Raw genomic sequence first — 21,803 nt, forward strand, 5'->3', positions numbered from 1 at the left:
ATATTAGTATAAGTGAATAGTGTAATATGTGAGCCGAATGAAAGAGAACTGGCCACAGATAGATAAATCCCCTTCAGATAATCTTCACTCAATGTGTTTTTTGTTTACGTATAATATTTGTTTAAAAAGGGACATATTTTAAAGGAGGTCTGTTTATTATCTGGAACAGGGAGCGCACAGGTTCCGAGCGGACTTTTCGATCCTCTTTGGGCCAGAGCTGAACATCTTCACCAGCCAATCCCCGTTCGGCATGCGCTGCGTCATTAGCGAGAGTAGCCAATGGATATGCGAACAGACTATCCAGTCGCCCAATAGGAGCGGAGGTGCCCGCGGTGGGCGGGACTCCGAGCCTCCGCCGCTGAGGAGACCCAGGATCCATAAAGTCACTTCGGATGGAGGATCTGCGAGTGTCCGGGGCTTCGCACACTATTCTCGGACACTTTCGAGCCCAACAGGCGCCACATTAGTGAACTGTCGGTTGTATCTGCACTCAGGTAAGAGCACAACCCCGTACAGGCTCTTACTTTAAATATAACTTTAAATACGGCCTTTCGTTGCATGTGTAAAGATTCAAACAAGTGTCTGTATTAGTTGGTGGTGAGCTAGCTTCTCTGTGTGACGTCTCCTCCTCCCGGTTCCTCCACAGTCCCCCTCGCCGAGGCTGCGGTGGAGCCCGGTGTGCTGACACCTCCGATGGGCTGAGCGGAGCGACGCCTCGGTCCTCACACCTCCAGGAATTAGACGCGTCCTGCTCGGGAACACCTGGAGACATGGGAGCGCGGTCACCCCGCGGACTTTAGGCCGAGCGGCAGGGAGCTGTCTCCGGGTCCGTGTGCGCAGGAGAACCCCGCTATGAGACACCCGGACTGGGAGTGACAGAGGACAGGTCAGGCCCAGTCTGTGAACCCGAGGAGACGCCATGAAGGAGAAATCTAAAAATGCCGCCCGGACCCGACGGGAAAAGGAGAATAGTGAATTTTATGAACTGGCCAAACTGTTGCCGCTTCCCTCCGCCATCACCTCCCAGCTGGACAAAGCGTCCATCATCCGGCTGACCACCAGCTACCTGAAGATGAGGATAGTCTTCCCTGAAGGTAACACAGCTCAGTGGGGAGGACACATTTTAATAACATCATATTTATTTAATATCATGTGATTATTGTGATAATTAGCAGAACGTGTCTGGATTTAAAGAAGCGAAGAGAAGAGAGTACTATTTTAGTTTGCTGGTTCTCTGTTGTACGCGTGGTTCTTAAGCTTATTTTTATTATCTTATATTATAATTGTATATGTTCATATACATATGACATAATGTTACATATATTGTATCGCCTATATATTTTAAATAATTTATTTAACGGTATCTGTTGCCTTTGTTTTGGTAACTAAACTAAATATAGGATATGTATAAAATTGACAGGCCTATGTCAGTTAAGTGAGATTTAAAAAATATATATTTTCACCTATTACCTCATATAATTATAATAATTGTTAATATATATAAAGCCATGTCTAAAGTGAAGTAAATGTAGGTTACTTTTGAATAATAGATGCTATAGTTCTTTAATACTGTGGTGTATTAATCTGCCCATATTGCGTAACCTACCATTAAAATATTTTTCACTGGAGTTTAAGTAAAATCCGTTATATGGCTGTGACAGCAAAAATACGTTTATATAAAATGATATGAAAAATGATCGGAGTAATGAGTTCCTCGCTCCCTGCTTGCACGGAGTCAGCAGCAGAAGTCTCCTGTGTCCAGCCCGTAGTGATGGGCTGTCTCTCCGGGGCCCCTGGCAGCAGATTATCCGTGATGAGCTTCCATCCTGCCACTGCTGCAGAGCCGCACGTATTAGTATGATGTGCACATCTGATCCCTCACAGTGAGGATCATGGAGCAGGTTGCTGTGTGGAGGGAAAGTGGGGATGACAAAGAACCGTCAGGGAGAAAACAAAGGAGACATGAACACTGAATCCTCCCTGTTTGTGCCACTGTGAGGGCCACGTATAGCACCAGATCATTTACATCACTGCAATCACACACCAAACAATTACAGTGCAACATTTAAATTGTAGCGTTAACATACATGTGATTATGTTCGTCGTTTAAACCAGAGATCACAACATTATTGTCAGATGTGACCTCTAATTATTTCTCTAATACTACACAATCACTTCATCACATCAAATTAACAGAAGACATTACACGAGAAAAGGATTTAAATGTAATCCTGCAGGGTCGATGCCAGCAACTGAGTCTCTAACCTAGTAAAGGTTAGGATGTGAGCCATGTGATTATTTAAAAACTATATTTAAAAATCAGCTATAAATATTGTTACAGAAGCATTCCAGTCAATCAGCTTTAAATTGACCTTTTTGGTATTTAGGCTACATGGATCCCATAATATCCAGAGATTCTTATAAATGTGACATTCAACCTTACATAACTTCAAATGCAGAGTGATTGAAAGAAACATCCTTTTGAATCACAGATTCTGTGCAGCACGAATACATGTAAGTGTATATGATGAAAATCCTGGGGCACACACAGCCCAGACTTCCCTCACTGGGGACATTTGTAGATTTAGTGATAATGCTCTTTTGCATCTTGCTCCAGAATCCATTATATATCAGTGCTCATAGCAGACAAGTGTATTTTGCATGAATAACACGAAGAACAGTGCTGAGCTCTGCTTCCAGGGACTGTCTGGCTCAGTTCTCACAAACCAGTCATCTACATACTGCATTTCTTGCATGACTGCGAGATGTCTGGATGTCACGCTGTGCTGATTCACATTTGTGGCGACATAAGCATGCACGCAAAGCTCTCTGAATAATTTAAAGGATAATGGTGCTGGTGCAGACTGCTGGGTTTTACATGTCCTCTTCAGGCTGTGTTGTGTTTTCTCCATTAAATCTCCTCAGCTGCGTAAAAAGGCTGCAGCACCTCTTCACTCACCTTTTAACTCCAAGCACACACACATGCTCTCCTCCATGAGCCACGTGTGAGGACTGAGTGGAGAGAGATTTAGTTGTTTTGTGTAAGTGGGGAGAAGAAAAGGTCTTTTATGCAATGAGGTGCACCAAAGCATCTTTTCTTTTGGATTCTGTAATTTTAGTGTGTGTGTGAGTGAGAGGTGGGGTGGAGGTGAAGGGAGGCAAGACCTTTGACCTCAGCCATGTTGTCCATCTTGGGTGAAATACATGACACCTCACACTACAAATATCTTAGTAGATTCTCTCCACCAGAGCCAATAAAAGATATAATTATATTTACTTTGTATTTGTAGCTGCGTATTTGTGAAATTTAATTTATATTTCTATCTTGCTTGATAACCACTGTGACCAGTCTATTATATTATGTTATTACAGTTTTTTAGGATAATTACTAAGTGAAAGCATTGCACTGAGGATCAAGATTTGTTCCATGTTGAAAATCATGAGTGATTTGTTTTTCAGGATTTTTGTAATGTTGAAATCCCACATGGAGCTTTTTTTCCCATCAATGTTACAGTTACTGTTAAAACATAAATTTTCAATATTGCCACAGCAATATGTTGTACTTTTCCCCCAAATAATAATAATAATAACAACCATTATAATAATAATAACATCAACAGTAATAATGATAATAATACTACTACTACTAATTATTACTATTATTATTAGTATTATTATTATTATATATAGTTGAAGGATTTTTCAGTGTGACAGACTGTTGACAAAAACAAATCATTGTTAAATGATTAAATGTATTATTTAATTATCTGTTAATTTCGTTAAACATGCGATTTATTTGTTTGAATATTTAATGATAATATGAAAAACATTTTATAATTAAAATGCCCTACCCGTAGGGCCGTGCGTCAAAATGAGTCAGATAAGAGGAGAGAAAGAAAAAGAGAAATAAAAAAAGTCCTGTTCCTTTTACTTTAAACCTCTTAAGGCCTAATGTGCTTTTCGTCTGAACAGGTCACATCTACACCGTGACTTTAACGCGCAGGGTCACTAATACACATGAAGGTTTTTTTAAGAGTTAAAGGGAAAAGGTTGAAACCACCGCTCCTCGTCATTTGTACTAATAATGATAATAATAAGAGTTAAAGCTGGGGCTGCCTGGTTGTGTCACGAGCCCATGAATAAATCAATCAATAAATAAGCTGCTCACTTGAGGAGCTGTGATCCACTCCGTGTACTTATACTGTATCAGCAGTATTTTATTTTATTATTGTGTCATGTCAGCGTTGGAGACACATTCGGTACTTTCGTTCGTTTCCTGCACCGTGAGATCAGTGTGATTTTATGTCTCTGTGAAAATCAGCATCAAGGTTTTTAAATCAACTTCGTTTTGTCAGTATCATAATTATTATTTTGTTGATGTGATAACAAACTGAAGCATGCGCGAATTGCAGCAGCACCGACAGATATATATATATATATATATAATAACAATAATAATAATAATAATAATAATAATGCTGACTGAAGGGTAAAGTCAGGAGGGAGGTGTCCTGCAGTGAAATCGATCTTTAATCACATAAACGGCACATTTGTCAGTTTTCTGGTTCCTGCTTCACATCGATCGGTCCGTGATGGGATTAGGTGAAGCTGTCACTCTGCTGCATGCTTTATTCACATTCATCTTGACACTTATATTTATCTATGATGTAAAAACGAAAGACATGATTTTTTCAGAATGTCGTGTGCATGTGATTGGGACGGTGTGTTTTGGATGCTGTGTTTTAACGCAGCCATGAGGTCTGAGGCTGCGGCCCGCTGCGCTGTGAGCCCGCCGCCTGTTTGCTCTGCACAGCGGGGTTTACATGTCAATGTGCTGCTGCTCCTCCGCTGCTGCTCCTCCGCTGCTCCTCCGCTGCTGCTCCTCCGCTGCTCCTCCGCTGCTGCTCCTCCGCTGCTTCACACCACCACATGTTAGTTTTGCTACCGTTGTTAAGGGGTTTGTGAAAATATCTTCACGCTACAACATTTGCAACGATCCAGTTCGGAAGTCCGCTCCAAGTCTATTTTTAGTTGCGGGGTATTTTCGGAGCTGCAGGCTGAGTTCCCATTTAGACCTGTGATGGTCAGAGCTGTCCTCATTGTAAACCGGCGGGGCCTGTTTATTTTCCCATGCAGACACCGTTGCACCCACACTATGAATAGCAGTTGTTTATTTAAGGATACATTTTTATTAGTCACTGGATATTTATTTTTTCCTGACCATGAGGCCCAGTTACATGTTGTGTGTTGTGTCTTTAAATTAATTCACAAATTGTCTAATGAGGATAAAGGAGTAAAATTGTCAAAATCATAGCAGCTTATGGGGCAGTGTGACTATTACTTGTTCTTAAATTCACTATAATTAAACATTCAGCCAAAGTGATAAAATATATTCTGCAATTATGAGTATATGGTTATTAACAGCAGACATTTAGCTATATGGGCTATATCATACAATTAGATCATGGTTTACATGGTTTTCAATTCAACATATTGATTCCCCTCCTTTTTCACTGTAGAATAAGAAATAGTGTTTCTTGTGATTTAAATGTTTCCTGTTTGTTTGTGGTGTTGCCAGGCCTCGGGGAGTCGTGGGGCCACGTGAGTCGCAGCACTTCTCAGGAGGGAGTCACCCAGGAATTAGGCTCCCATCTCTTACAGGTACTTACTGCTCTACATCGGAGGATTTACACTCGAAAAACATACAGCAAAAAAAACAAAAAACATTGACAGTTACAAGGTCACATAATAGGCTCTTAATTGTTCATTAGAATGATACAAAAATCCCCCCCAACAAGACATGTTTTACTTCAGCCACAGAGGCTGTGTTTGTGTGATTCAGTGGCTGCTGCCATCTGCCTCCTGTTGCCTTCATTCTTGTGAAGAGTGAAATGAGCTGAACACATTCATGGTCACGCACAGAGCCTCAGTCTGTCCTGCAGCCGCTCTCACATCAGCAACAACACAATGGAGCAGGGCTGCAGTGCTACAGGCCAAACACAGCCACAGGGCTACAGGCTGAAGCCAGGAACAAGCAGAGGGTGGCCAGTGCCAGTCGGACAGACACAGACGAGTTATGTTGCCCGATCAGGGCTACAGGACTGTCAGAGTCACAGGGCCATAAGCTGTCTAATTGGTCTACAGAATATCCAAACAAGGCAACAAGATGGCCAATGTAGGTCTACTGTGATGTTTGCTGCTCAGTGGGACAAGTGGCTACATGCTAGCCAGAGCTGCTAGCTATGGAAATAAGCTGTTTGATTAATGAGTGCTTTAGAGGTAGAGATTATTATTATCAGTTATAGTTCAATACATAATATGAAAGTAGAATGGCACCACATTTAAATTCACTAGATCCAGATTTTTATTTTAGTTCTGCATCAACTCACACACACTTATAAATATCAGTCGTCTAAACATGTCAGATTTTTTCTTTTATCAAAAGCCATTAATTATTCTTTGAAAAAATCCACGTAAATTGAAAAACACCATATCTCATAATGTTAGTTTAATGAGTTCTTCCCCAGTCCATACCACATCCTTACACCAATTGTTGTGGTAATCCTTCCAGTAGTTTTTACATAATCCTGCTAACTAACAGACAAACACAACCTCTGTGACTGAGGTTATAATATAATATAATAAAATAAAATATAATAGAAATGGTCTACTTTTCATACATTTTTTTGTAGGCTACACTCCAAAGTTTACCCCAATGAAGGTTATATTGTTTGTATATATGATATACATATATGTGTATTATATATATATATATACAGTATGTGTGTGTGTGTGTGTGGATTGTTTTATATTGTTGTATTGTTTTATTGATAGAAATGGGGTGGATAAAATATTACCAACAACTCTCAGTGTAACAGCAGCACAGACTACAGCTACTGAAATTACTGTAAAATTGAACATTCAACACAATTTCAACAAAAAGTAAACAGGCAGGATTTATTTTACAGATTCATGGTTATTTTTGTTGATTTGTCATTTCCTGCCTTTTATCAAACATTATTTTGTGATGATATTACAGTGATCAGTCCTTACTGCTGTAACAGTAGCACTGCACAGTTTAAAATAATCATAATAATACACTACAGGGTATTCACTTTGTCTGGGGAAATGAACCCAAGACAAGAACATACTTTTGTTGTATATTTGTCAGTAAATAACATTGTAACAATATTGTTATTGTTTGTTTCAGACATTAGACGGCTTCATTTTCGTGGTCGCTCCAGATGGGAAAATAATGTACATATCAGAAACGGCATCAGTCCACTTGGGCCTGTCGCAGGTTGGTTTAACTTAATGTGACTTCCTCTGGTGTGCTGGGCCTCGTATGTCACAGCTCTGACGCAAGTGTTCATTTCAACAGGTAGAGTTGACAGGAAACAGCATTTACGAATACATCCATCCAGCAGACCATGATGAAATGACAGCCGTCCTCACAGCCCACCAGCCTTACCATTCACACTTTGTCCAAGGTAATCAACCACAAAGCATTGTGCTGTGTACGATATGGACTCATCATGCAGCATAAATAACATTTTCCTTTGCTTGTTTTATTATTTCTCTGCAGAATATGAGATGGAGCGCTCGTTCTTTCTCAGAATGAAATGTGTCCTTGCTAAAAGAAATGCTGGTCTCACCTGTGGAGGCTACAAGGTAATAGGGATGTGCTGTTAATGTTTGTGCATTTAATTCATTAGCATAGATAATGACATGTCATGGTCAATGTTAACTGAAGTCATTAAATACATTTAAAAAATATTATATATAAAATACAAATATACAAAGGAAACCTTGAAATGAATTTGTTGTTAATTAATTTTTTATTTTTGTGAATTTTTTGGTTGACAGTCCAAATAGTTTTCTGGGCACTCTCCGCGATGTTTGCGTATATTTTAGGATAAAAAATTAAATAAAAGTGACCATTGTTGTCACATGAACATTTTGCTATTCTCTGTGTTGTACCACTGCTAATTACAATATTGGTGGTCGTATTGGTGGTCGTAATTATCAAAATCCATCGATGGTTGTTCAGTGTCTTTGTTTAGAATTTTTTTAATTTACTGGCAATATTATTATAAGATTATTTGTTTTCTTATGTGCAAAGTTGAAATTTGGTCCTAAGGGGGAGTTAAAAAAAAATGTTGCCCAAAATAGTGAGGGATCGTTCTCTAGGAAAGATGATTGTTTTTTCTTCTTTGAAAGAAGTCGAGCTCCAGGTCTCATTAAGCCACGAGCGTGAAAAGTCATGTTACCAGATTAATCAGGGTTTATCCTCTGAAGACCATGAGTATCAAGGCAAACTTTACGTCAGTCTGCTCAGTGTGTTGCTTTGGCTCCGAGTATCTGATCGATAAGGTTGTCTAGGACTATGGACACTAGAGGAGATTAATGTGATTGTTGACCATGGAAAGAATAGTTGGTGAACAATTTCAACTCACTGTCCACTTGTTTGTTCTGGAGCTTCAGCAGCAGAAGAAGTTTGCTCAATTGTCTGAACTGAAGAGGTTCAAACTTTCCATTTATTTGAGCTCTTGCAGGAACTCTCCTTCAGGTTGGCTTGAAAATTGATCAGATTGTTTTGTCAGCTGTGGCAGATACATTGTGTGAGGCCGGGTTTCATTTTACAAAAAAGAAAAATGACCAACACATGTATCTTGTTCCTAATTAATCATTTTTTAAATGGACATGACAACATTCTGACACATTGACGCTAACATATTTTCCCACAGGGAATCACAACAAGAGACAGGTTATAAGCCGGGTCTAATGCCTGTTAATAAAACATGTATTATATGTTTGGTTTCTATGGGCTCTATTTTAACGATCTGAGCTTATGGTTTAAAGCTTGGGGTGCAAGTCGTTTAGGACATGTCCAAATGAACCTTGATTGCTATTATAAGGGTGGTTTAGCCAGGTAGTCAGAGAGAACAGTTCTCTGCAGAGGCAGCTGTTTTTATTTCCGCTCACTGTCTTTTTGTTCAGCAGATGTTGGGCCTGTGTTTTTTCCTGAGCCCTCTGCATTTATACCCCTGCTTACCTCAAAATTGTTGAGAAGTTGTTTCACAAAGCAGAAAGTTTGTCAGTTTAAAACCCTCTTGACCATGTATAAACTGATATTTTTACTTTATGTATCTATCTAACCGATGTATCTCTGCCCAGGTGATCCACTGTAGTGGCTACCTGAAGATCCGTCAGTACAGCCTGGACATGTCTCCGTTTGACGGCTGCTATCAGAACGTTGGGCTGGTGGCGGTCGGTCACTCGTTGCCACCAAGCGCTGTCACTGAGATCAAACTGCACAGCAACATGTTCATGTTTAGAGCGAGCCTGGACATGAAGCTCATCTTCCTCGACTCACGGTACGTTCTGTACCACAATGTTCTGTTTTCACTTATGGATACATCTTGTCTGTGGGGTTGTATGCGAGTGTTTGTGACCCATGAGAATGTGTGTGTGTGTGTGTGCTGCTCAGGGTTGCAGAGCTGACAGGCTACGAGCCTCAGGATCTAATAGAGAAGACGCTCTATCATCACGTCCACAGCTGTGACTCCTTCCACCTGCGCTGTGCTCATCACTTGTGTGAGTAAGGTTTGTTTTACCTTCCTACAAATTCTCTCTCCCTCTCCACACACACACACACACACACACACACACACACACACACACACACACACACACACACACACACAGACAGTAAATCAGGCTATGTTGTGTTATGATATGTTACATTATGGGATTCCATAAAAGTGGTTACTTGGTTGGTTTGTTGGTTAATTTTAGTGTTTATAAACATGAAACAGCTCATGTATAATATAATGTAGTTTCATTAAGATAGTATTTACAGTAAGATAATATAAAGTAAAATCATCGCAGTATTTCAATATTATATTTATCCGATTTTAATCACCCTTTACTATAATTTGCTATTGTTTGCTTTCATTGATATAGTTAGATTTTTCCTCAAAGTAATCATTTGTTGTTATTTCTTTCCCCTCTGTTGATCTCTGTAGTGCTGGTGAAAGGTCAGGTTACCACTAAGTATTACCGCTTCTTGGCCAAGCAAGGTGGCTGGGTCTGGGTTCAGAGTTATGCAACCATCGTGCACAATAGCCGCTCGTCCCGACCTCACTGCATCGTCAGTGTCAACTATGTTCTCACGTGAGTATCTCTGTCTCTTCATTACTGCTGCTCGATTTACCACTGTGAAACCAGTCTACTGATGAATCTGTTCCGAAACCGTGACATGAGCTGCTTTCAGACATACACTGAATTCCGGGTAATCTCCAGACATTCTGTGGAGGGGCTGTATGTGAGAACGCAAATACTCCAGAGAAAGTCCGAATGAGCCGATGTAAGAACCGCAACTGCTGATGATGTTTCAAACACACAACAGAAGCAAAAAAAATAAAATAAAAAATATCTCAGGATGAAAAAGTGGTGCCAAACACGTAGAGGTTTAAATAGGTTACATCCTGCCTCTGCCTGCTGCACCACCCCTCACCTGAACGCTGCGGATTCCATAGTGCGGACATTCTCCTGAGTTCTGAAAACGGCTATGAATAGTTACACTGTACTGTGTCCACACTCTGCAGTTTATGACACTGTCGTGACTCCTCGTGTCTTTGACTATCTGCTGCTAAGATGCTCTGACTGTCTTCCAGTGATTTAAATGGTCAAAAGATCTCTGTGCACTGATCTGACCTCTGGGCTGATGAAAAACTGTCTGTGGTCATAAGAAGTAAAATCAAAAGAGTTGATTGCCCAGTGTGTAAACCTTGTACTGTGCTGGTTAGCAGCTCTCTGCAGATATCAGGCCGAGTCAGGAAGCACAAATAGGAGGAGGTGATGAGTGTTTTTTTGGTTATATCGTTGTTCAACCTGAGTGGATTTCTGTTCTCTACTTAGTTGAAGCATGTGGTGCTGACAGTCCTTAGCTGTGTGGGACAAAATGTCTTTTGAATGTAGGATTGCAAGAGATGCACATCTTTTGTTATTAATGCTCATCTTGCATACAGAGTCCTAAAAAGTATGCTGTTTTAGTATCAAGATATATTTTCCCTCACTTTACAAAGTCTTTGACTTGTTTATAAAAATGTGTCTAAAAATAATTAAAAAATAAAAGCAACAGTTCATTGTTCAAAGAAACCAAACTAAGCTGAATACCATTTTGTCAATCTGGTGATAGGATACAAAATTAGGAAGCTCACTACGCACAGCGTGAATCACTTTTGTACGTTCATTGTTGATACAGAGTAGCAAAACTGAACGTGTATTTACATGTCAATAGTTTAGATTACAGCTTTATAGCAGGTCTGTGGATCAGCTTTGTATTTGTGTCTGTACATTGGGACTGGAGTGTGATATGACTGACGTGTTTGCAGAGATGAGCGATTCAGATCTCGGTTGTGTGTCATTCTCTACTCTGATAAGATAATGAGTATTGATACCAGAGGTTTACACAAACAGTCCCCGTGAAGCAATTAACTGGAGGTTAATTGGAAATATGACATGCATTTGTTGAAGGCAGGTTGGCAAAAACTTTGTCAACCCACCTTTAGTCTTCATTGTTGTAGACTGAGTTAGAAACAAAGGAAATTATCTTATAATTATGATTCTTTTAGGGAAACCACAGGTCTCCTGTCTTTTCTACCTTTGATGCGATGAGACATTCCTCTTCTATCACTCTGTTGTGTGCCAGCTTTGTTACTAAGTTTGCTCCGCGCGCTCATGTGTTGGTTGTTACCTGTGGCGGCCTCTCTGTGCTGGCGTCAGTCATCTGGTAGAGTTTATCTAAGACTGGCAGCTCTGCTTGCAGAGTATATAAACAGAAACTGAGGCTACACTCAGCGGCTTCATCCTTCATCCTGCGTCAACTGTCCAACAGCACCGGACTGCTCCATATTACAAACAGCTATTTTACACCCTCTTACAATAAAATCAAACTGTAATCATGGCAGCGACTCTACATGCAGGAGCCACACTCATATTAGCAGGCGAGGGCCAACATTTACTTGGCTATTATGCCGTTATTTTATTGCCGCTGATGTGTGTAGTTCACAGATGTACAAGTGAGTGTGTGAAGGAATAAAGCCTATAAAACCCTCCACTGAGCAGCGCGGCTGGCTGCATTTAAAGGCAGAGAACAGCTTGACACACATTTCCTCTACCTCCTACATCAAATCCATAACGGCTCTGTGTTTATGGCCTTTTAATTGATAGGCTGTAAACTTGATGAGTGTTTATGGGCTCCAGCTTTCTGTCAGGGGAATGAAGCCTTATTTTCCTCCAATTTCCTAATTTGAGATGCTGTATGGACTGAGCCACGCAGTGATGGTGGAAATGAGGGAGTATGATTCTTTTTTTTGCATGGTACATAAGACAGAATACAGTTGGAGGTAAAGTGTTGTGTGGGGTTGTTATCAGGAGCAGAGGAGGTTTTCCCGGCAGCTATAGTGTGGATAACACAGGTGATAAGGGCACTTCACCTGCATGTGAACCCCCCCTGTTTGTTCAGCTCTGATAACCTCTGCAGCTCCTGCCCCGGGTCTGTGGACCTGCCACTGCTACCACAACCTGGCAGTGATTTAGCATCTCATGGGGTAAAGGCATGTCTGCAGCTGAGGCACGTAACCACGTTTTATTTGACTCTCTCAACAGTTACACTGTGTGTTTAATCAGTGCTGCTGCATTCTATTCTCTGCTGACACACACACACACACACACACACACACACACACACACACACACACACACACACACACACACACACACACACACACACACACACACACCTGAAGTTTGGGGTCTGCAGCAGCTCTTTGAACAGCAGGCCGTTCTCCAGGATCTTACTGCCTGCACACACACACACACACACACACACACACACACACACACACACACACACACACACACACACACACACACACACACACACGACATCCCACTCTGTTCAAGTGAACACAACGTAAAACACTTTTATTAATAAATCAATATTTTTACACATTTAGTGAGCTGAACAATGTTTTTAAACAATGGCAGGGCTTTGTTGACTTTATATATAAACCGGATAGTTGTGATGCCCTGAGGTTAAGACAAAGGAAATCCAAAGTGTTGTGAGTTTAATTAATATGGTTCAAATCTCTAACTGAATAATTTTAAGATGTCTGGAGTCTTACGTACCAAATAATGCAGATGGCCATGAAAAAAATACACTAAGGTGAAAAAATAATATTATTAGTTAATTCCTCAGTCAGTTTATTTGCCTACATGGAGACAGAGTACCTCAGTGTTTTTTTGTGCATTAACCTGCCTCACTAAAGTGCACCTGCTGGATCAGATAGAGCCACACAAGCTAGAGCTTCCGTCCCCCTTTGTAAACAATGTATTTTTATTTTCCCTTCACTTTAAAGTCAAAGCACTTAAGACTGCTCTGTCTTAAGTGGTCACCAGGTGTCTGAGATCAATGAATGTATTGACCCGAGCGTATGTATAATCTACCAGCAGTCAATTCTATGTATACATGATAGTCTGAAAGTCTGAAAGTGAAACAGTTTGTTGACAGACAATTCATGAGCAAGATAATCAGTCAGTTGCTTCAGTCATTTTTCTCTAAATGCTGAGGAGAGGTGCTTCAGTGCTTCCTCACACATCTTTCTATGTTACAGTGGATAAACAATGAAGGTAATGGTATCACACAATTCTCTGCTGTAGCAACATTTAAAGCAACACATATTTGTAGTTTCTCCAGGGCAGAGCCAAATAAATATAGAAATAAGTCCAAATCAGCTAAATTTCTTTTTTCAATCTGTCCAATTACGATTGTTGCTCAAGGTTCACAATATATATCTTCATACATAAAGGAAGGAATGTACTGAAAAACGAAATTCTCTTAAATATTTTCAGAAAAAGCTGCTATTATACACTATCTATATATGTGTGTGTGTATATATAATTTACTCTTCCTCAATTATTTTTAAATAATTATTATTAGAATGACAAACATTTGTTCTACATGTATCTTTTTATGTTTTTATTTCATCATTTCAGTCCTGTTTGCTTTATTTTTTATGTTTTACTTCTATGAGTGACTGATGGTTAAATGTAACCTATTGAAAACCTCATTTGTTAGAAGGAGTGGTTCTGTTTTGCACAGAAACCTCACTTGAACTGAAGTTGTACAGAATTGAGTTTGTCATTGTACTGATCTTAGTGTTATAAATAAAGTTGGTTTTAAAAGGGGAAGGGCAGTCAGATTCTCTCAGCGCTGTGGTTGTTCGCTCCTTATGAATCCTCTTTCATATTTTTCCTCGACCTCTTGGCGTTTTCCATCGAGGTTGGAGTGGTTATGAGAGAGATTTTTCTGACTTTGTAAGATCAGCAGCTCAGTGCTCGTTGTCATGGATTCTCTGAGTGTGTGGAGGTCTGCTAGATGGATAAACAGCGTTGTCATGGTGGTAAAGAGTCTCAGATGCTTTAAAATCTCCTGCAGGTTCAGTTGAGATCCGATGACTATAAATTATATAGCATGTCATATCACTCATTCAGTGAACCCTGTGACCTGTATATTAGACACTGCATTTGTTTTTAGCTCATGCATATAGAAATGTGTGTAAAATGCATTTTGAAAACCAGTGTTCCAACTGGGAAAAATGATCAGCAATATATCAATGACACATGGTTAACAAAGGCCAAAGTTGATCTGGTCTGACAGTATCACAGTTAGACAGCGGGACTTAAATGTGATGTTTTAGCACTTTCTCCAAACGTAACTGACACAAATCCTATGAAATGTGTCTGCTCGTTATGTGAGTTTGTGTTCTTGTTTGCGTTGAGACAAACTGAGACAGGAGGGAGATGTGTGTGGAAAACGGATCACTATTTGTCCCAAGTAAACCCTGTCCAGCTCTTCTGTTGTCTCAAACTCGATTCATCATCCATTGTGAGATCTGTAGAACACTTAAGCGAGAAATCAATTCCAATTTCCCAGAAGTGAGACGTCCAAGCGTCTCCTATGGGTCTGATTTAGCCAGACATAGCCTTTAATCTCTCAGTGTATTTGATTGGACAGCTTTCTCTCTGTAGAGTGTTTGTTGAGGGCCTTGCTGCAATCCTTCTGGTAAAACAAGCATCCCAACAGCCGTCCCAGCCCCCTTAGCACACCCCCACCGACCAGCATTCACTCTCACACACAAACACACAGCAACACAAACACACATCTCTTCACACGGTGGCCCTTCTCAGCACCATGATGAGGCTCTAATTCCTAAGCAGATGTTAATGGGTTTTTGTACCTTGAGGAAAACCCAACACGTAGGTACACATGAGCTGTTTGGGTTCTTTAATAAACAGCACATCTGGCTGGGGATGATCTGTCCCTGTGTAATTGTGGACTGTATTAAATCTGTTTCATGCAAATGCAGAATGTCAATGATATTGCTGTGAATTCACCACATACAATTATATGCTTGTGTTTTTAGGGAGACTGAGTATAAAGGCCTCCAGCTGTCTCTGGACCAGGCTGCATCCAAGACGTCCTTCCCCTACAGCAGCAGCAGCGCGGCCAGCAGCCTCGTGGACAGCTGCAGGACTCCCAAGAGCAAAGTGGCCCGGCACAAGACCAAAGCCAGACTGTCCCCATACACACAGGTGAGAATTTACGACAATGACATGTAAAAAACACAGTCTCAGTTGAGCTTCATCACAACTCATGGAATCGGCTGAAGTGGTTTGGGCGTCTGATCAGCATGTTTCCTCGAGGGGTAATTTGTCCCATATGTCTTGAAAACACTTCAGGATCAAATAACTGAGGGAGGGGAAGATGATTGGAGCAAAAACATTGACAGATGTACTTTATATGGAGGTGAAAGGGAGCACACCCATAATGTTGGTAATATTCCCTCATTGCACACCACTACTGCCAGTATGGTAAGCCAAAGTAAAGCCAGGAAGATGGTGTGCAAACTGTGATGGATATTTACAACCAACAGTTTTGGTAATAATTCTGTTACCAGGCTGTCTGACTGTCTGACTGCTCATGTCTTTGTAAAAAAGGATGCTGTATCCCCACATCTTAGCAATTGCATTATTGAACACCGATAGACACTTCTTAGTCTCCTCTCTCCCTCTCTCTATTATACAGTATAGTATAATGAAAGACCATAATGAAAGGGTTTATAGGGACATTGTATTCAACAAGGTGCCATGTTGTGATGTTTAGAACATGCATAATAATAAATGATTCAATACAGAGGTTAAACAAAGTAGGTAACTAAAGGAAAAAAAAGGAACAAGAAAAAAAATGTAATACTTGCAGTCTCCTTTCTTACATTTGTTTAGAATTCATCTGACATTCATTCAGAGACATTCATGGGTGTCGCGGGTGCTGATCTCCGTCATGACAATATTCATAGCATCACTTCTTGTTCAGCAATTTGTCTACAAAGTAAAAGCACAGTTTGTTTTGTTGCTATAATGGTTTAAATTGAGCCCAATTGCAGAGCTTTTATTTTGAAAAAGTGTGAACTTGTGTCTGAAGATTGTGTTGTTTGCTTAACAGACCTCAGAAAGAGATGAAATGCAATATAGGAAAAAATAACATCTGCTAAGTAAATCATTCAAACCTATATATAAACCATATACAGTTTTCTAACTTAACTCTGACAAGGAATCATTCTGAAGTAGCTCTGGAGCTTTGACACAGGACAAAAAAAAAACAGCCCACTCCAAACAGGCAGGATTATAACAAGCGCTGAACTAGTGAATATTAATATATAACAACCACAAAATGGTAATTTAAAAAAAACAATGGCAAACTCTTAAACAATATGTTCCCACAGCAAATACAGCAGAATATCATTTTAAAGAACTGGATATTTTGTTCCAAGATTCCAACTTAAGATTCTCACTGAAAGTCTTTCCTTATGCTCTCGGATTTTGAACCCACAGCTGATTGATGTTACCTCCCACACACAGAACAAAAATAATTTACTGATTAGTGTCTTTGTGCCCTTTCATTTCCTCTCGACCTCTCAAATACATATTGAAGTATTATATTTCGTAGCTGACATTCTCAAATGGTGAGCTCATCTGGACAAGATGTCTTGATTCATGGTCGGCAGTGAACAAGTGTAAAAACTCACAAACTTGCAGAGAGGAGCACTTTGCAGCTCAGAGAGTTCAACCCTTCATTGTTGTTCGGCTGTTTCTGTTTTTCTTATGCCATGAACAATATGGGGAAAATGTATTTCTGGATCCAAGTGTGTCATGTGACCAACGATTTCCTGTGATGACAATATGCCAAATTAGACACAGCACTGTCTCCAGGAACAGGCTGTGATTTGTAGGATGACAAGCTCTAGTAGAAGCCATCGTTAACACCAAGCACCATCATCATTTATCCAAGTGTTATCAAGGCACGCGCATTGTTATGACAAATTCTGACAAACAATTGAAGAGATATTTTGTAATGAGCTTGTATTGGAGCCCTTGGTGGTGTCAGTGTTCTCCACAGCTACTTCTGTAGCTAACACCTATGATGCCCATGTCAAACATGCAGCACTACAGTGAGCTCTTCACAGCTGCTGATGAGCTGAGGATCTCAAACATGGCTCCCAGTGAGAGTGCCACGTCATTCATGTGTTTTCCTCCCTACCATCTCACTGCAGTATCCCAGTTTCCAGACGGAGCGCTCAGAGTCTGACCAGGACAGTCCGTGGGGCAGCAGCCCCCTCACCGACTCAGCCTCCCCTCAGCTGCTGGAGCAGAGTGAAGGTCTGGACGCCTCCTGTGTATATAGGCAGTTCAGCGATCCTCGCACGCTTTGCTACAGCCCGTCCGAAGAGCAGCGCCACGCACACCTCAACACACATGGTCAAGGCCAGCGTTGTGAGCGGGGCCGATGTGAGGCGGGGCGATACTTTCTTGGAGCTCCTCCGCCCAGCAGCAATGTGTTGTGGGGCACCAGCCGGTCCATTCTACCACTGAGCAAGAGCTCCCTGGAGAACCACGATGGATATGACAGCAGCATGCCGCACATCACAGCCATCCACAGCTACAATGGTCAGGACCCAGTCTACATTTACACTAATGTGTTTTCTATTTCAAACTCTGATCTTAAGCAATATCTGTCCATATGGACATTTTAGCTCTGTATCAGAAATAATCTCCTTCCAAACTAACACACCTGAAAACACCATATCACATGACCATTCACATTGACTGGGCATGAGTTGTAATGGATAAAAACCAATCAGCAAGCAAATGTGGGTGATTACATCATTGTTCCTAAAAGCCCCAGAGTTTTCAAACTAAAATGAAGAAAGTAGCTATTCTAAAAGTCTCGGTTTTAGGGATCTGAAAATCTGTAAACATAGCAAAAGTTGTGCATTTTAAACTAAAACATACAACAACTATATAAGCTGTTGAAATAAATTCTTATTTTTAGATGGAACCTACTGACAGCCAGTTTTCTGTGCTGATGTTCTTTTACCTTCGTCATATCGATAGACCTTGATAGTTTGGGCTTGTTGAGTGGTCATGGTGTCTCAATCCATGACAGTCAATACAGGTAACACTCACTTATTGCATGATATGGTGCTGTTGTGTGATGTATCACACATAAAGCTTGTTTTCATTTGTTCAAACCAAAGAACGCTGCAGGATTAGGAGGAACATGTGGAAGCCAAGAGCAACCATGGCTTCCAATGATGATAAGAATTCATGTTGCCACTGCACTGACAGCTTTTACTGTGTCCTCCTGCAGGCCAGGGCCACTGGGATGAGGACAGTGTGGTCAGCTCTCCAGACGCAGGCTCAGCCAGTGACTCAGGGGATCGCTACCGAGCTGACCACTACCACTGCAGCCCACAGGAGCCCAGCAAGATCGAGACGCTGATCCGAGCCACGCAGCAGATGATCAAGGACGAAGAAAGTCGACTTCAGCTACGCAAGGGTCCTCCAGATTCCCCACTGGGACCAGCCAATGGACTGCCCAAGGGCACGGGGGCGTGCTTCTCTACCGAGTACACTCAAGGGCCCCTGCCACTACAGTCAGTGGTGTGTCGAGGGTTGAGTCAGACGATCAGCCCTGCAAATAGCCCCGCCCCTCTGTCCAGGCTCAGCAGTCCAGGATCGGAGCACCTCCACAAGCCCAAAGACTACCTCCAGACAGACCTGCCCCCCCTTTCTTTGCCATTACATCACCCGCTGAGTCGCCCGGGCCCCTGCTCAGCTTCTCCCACCCTGGCCCCAGCCCTCTACCCCTCCCACGCCCACCCGCGGCCCTATTTGGACAAGCATACAGCCTACTCGCTGACAGGATATGCTCTGGAGCACCTCTATGACCCGGAGAGCCTCCGGGGCTATTGCACCTCCGCCAGCACTGGCCCCACCCATTATGATATGACCCCGCACCTCCGCATACCGGCAGAGCAGACTCCCGGACACAAAGGCACCTCTGTCATTATCACCAACAGCAGCTAACGCTCAGCTGACACCCACAATGGGACTGCAGTCACATAGCCTGAGCTGGTTCGCTTCATCAGGGCTTTTTTCATTCTGGATCCTGTTTGCTTGTTTTTCCATCAAATTGATCAACTCTGATCTCAGTTGTAGCTTCATCGTGGAGCCAAATTTCCACAGAAATTTTTGCAGAAAGTCTGCAAAAGAAAATCAGTGCATTTTTCTCTAAATGGGAAAATATGTGAATATTCTCAAGAGGGAACAGCAATCATGTAATTACAGCTGTGCCTGTGATTCAGCGAGATAATACGGATTCAGTGCAGAACTGAATTTATGTTGCTTTATTTGTTTCTCCAGTCCGAGTCGGACACAAAATTCTATAATCAGTCCTAAATCGACTAAGTTATAGATTTATTTCCCAAAAAGTGAGACCCAACCTGAACCAGAACCAGAACCAGTTTTGATCTGAATAAATTAGGCACAGCCCAAAGTGTGTGTGACATAAACGGATCTAAAACAGAGAGATCGAAGACACTGGCAGCAGCTAATGAGCAGCCCACCTGAGCCACATGGGTATTAACACAGAGACCTAAGATCCACTGTAATTCTGCAGTACCCCGGTCTAACAGTTAGACTGAGTATAATCTGTGCCCCAACATAGATGGCAACTTGGTCTCAGGTACCATGAGAAACACGAGAACCATGAGAACTTCTGCTGTGTCTGCTGCCACATGATACACATGTTGTTTTCAGACACTTACTGAAATGACTGACACTGTCGTTCGTGTGAGGACAGTCTGTAAACATGTGGATGATAATCTATTCAATGATGTGACATCCGTGATGTGACAGCCGCACATTCTCCACGGCTGCTGTCACAACACGTCTCCAGTACAGTATGATTTCTCTGTTTGTGTCTCATTATAGATCCATGAGTGTTAATGGGTGTATTTCAGTAAGACGGGAATACAAAACAAAGTTGATCAGTATGATGGAAAACAGGACTGAGTAGAAAATGTTGCTTCAACACGTGTCCCTGTGTGTCCAACTGTTCCATCACTTTCACTCGGACTGAGCTCTGTAACTTTTTGCACTATGAGGGAGGGAGTTCCCGTGAAGAGGCCTCCTTCTTCTTCACTGCATCTGGACGAGGAGAAAAGACTGACAGCTGGTCGTGGTGCACTTTGTAGTGATGCAGATGAAACAGCAGGAGTTGGCGCTGAAGTGAAAAGTCATTTCAAAGTTCACAGATTAATATGCAAAGCCATTCTCCAGATGTTTCTTTTTCTCTAACTTTTGTAAACTTTCAGGAAAGTCAATATAGTAAAGAAAAAGAGGAATACACTCATCATAGATTAGATTGTACAGTGAGAGCAGTGGTCACTACATAGTCAAATGGCTGACGCAGGCTGTCTGCTGCTTCACTACATGTCATCATGGTGGAGTCCAGTCATGACAACACTATCAAACGAGCTGTTTCTACAGTACCACAAACTAAAGTGTCGCTGAAGAGCTGGGGGGTGTTTTCCATCCCGGTGTGTGTCCTCATCGCTTCTCAGTGACTGGAGGGAGACACTTGTCACCATATGCAACTTGACCCGTTGGAAAGCTTGGTAAGGCAGCTTAACCGCATCCACACATCCCTGAGGCAACTGTTAATTATTGTTACGTGGGCATGTTTGTACAACAGGATTTGAGTTTTCTTCTTTATCTCCTCCTCGGTCCTTAGATGAACCTATATTTATACAAGTTTTGGATTTTTGGTTTGTTTCTGTTTTGTCAATGCCTGAAATGTGCTCCATCTCTGAAAGTTATTTATGGTGTTCTGTAAATATGCTGAGAAAAGAAAATGGCACCACATTTAAGCACATGGGCAGGAACTGTATTTATTGAGTCAATGTTTCTTTGTGATTTTGAAATAAAGCTTCAATCAAATCCAGTCGAACTGCTTGTTGGTTGAGTTATTTTTATGACTGTGTTCGGTAACATATGATCACGTATCTGCACACTCAGGCCAGCTACAGTGTCATCTGGGACAAGGTTGGTTTCCACTGGGCCTCAAGCTTTAGTCCACAAATTTCACAACAGGTCACTTTCTTTTCCTTGTGTCCTCCTCTGTTCTTGAACGCTAATAAAGAAGTCTTCTCTGCAAGGCGGTACAAGGTGCGTGATTGACAACCCCACTAACGAGCAGTTTTCAGACATGACCGCTGGAGAATGTCTGGAGAATTGGGTCCAGACTTTCTCTGGAGTTTACCTTTTACACATGAACAAAGCAGCAGGAGATTCTCCGCTCAGGCGCGTTCACAACAGCACAGAAATCTCGT

At 41.5% G+C, this 21,803-nt stretch overlaps 1 protein-coding gene across 1 annotated transcript; it reads left to right on the forward strand.

The window, feature by feature from the left end:
• The first annotated feature begins 675 nt into the window (after positions 1-675).
• On the forward strand, positions 676-21,360 carry sim1a (SIM bHLH transcription factor 1a). Its single transcript, XM_035164022.2, has 11 exons — positions 676-1,094; positions 5,579-5,661; positions 7,211-7,300; positions 7,382-7,490; positions 7,586-7,671; positions 9,178-9,377; positions 9,491-9,597; positions 10,029-10,176; positions 15,495-15,663; positions 17,682-18,075; positions 18,779-21,360. Exons 1-11 carry the CDS (start codon positions 920-922, stop codon positions 19,495-19,497), a joined length of 2,280 nt encoding a protein of 759 aa, XP_035019913.1. The 5' UTR covers positions 676-919; the 3' UTR covers positions 19,498-21,360.
• The last annotated feature ends 443 nt before the right edge of the window (positions 21,361-21,803 follow it).

The sequence above is a fragment of the Hippoglossus stenolepis genome, chromosome 8 (genome assembly GCF_022539355.2).
Source record: "Hippoglossus stenolepis isolate QCI-W04-F060 chromosome 8, HSTE1.2, whole genome shotgun sequence".
NCBI lineage: Eukaryota > Metazoa > Chordata > Actinopteri > Pleuronectiformes > Pleuronectidae > Hippoglossus > Hippoglossus stenolepis.

Excerpts from the sequence above, each read along its gene's own strand:
- sim1a (XM_035164022.2), top strand. The coding sequence starts at position 920 with ATGAAGGAGAAATCTAAAAATGCCGCCCGGACCCGACGGGAAAAGGAG. Across the intron at positions 1,095-5,578 it reads GAGGATAGTCTTCCCTGAAG|GCCTCGGGGAGTCGTGGGGC; the intron begins GTAACACAGCTC and ends TGGTGTTGCCAG. Across the intron at positions 18,076-18,778 it reads AGCCATCCACAGCTACAATG|GCCAGGGCCACTGGGATGAG; the intron begins GTCAGGACCCAG and ends GTCCTCCTGCAG.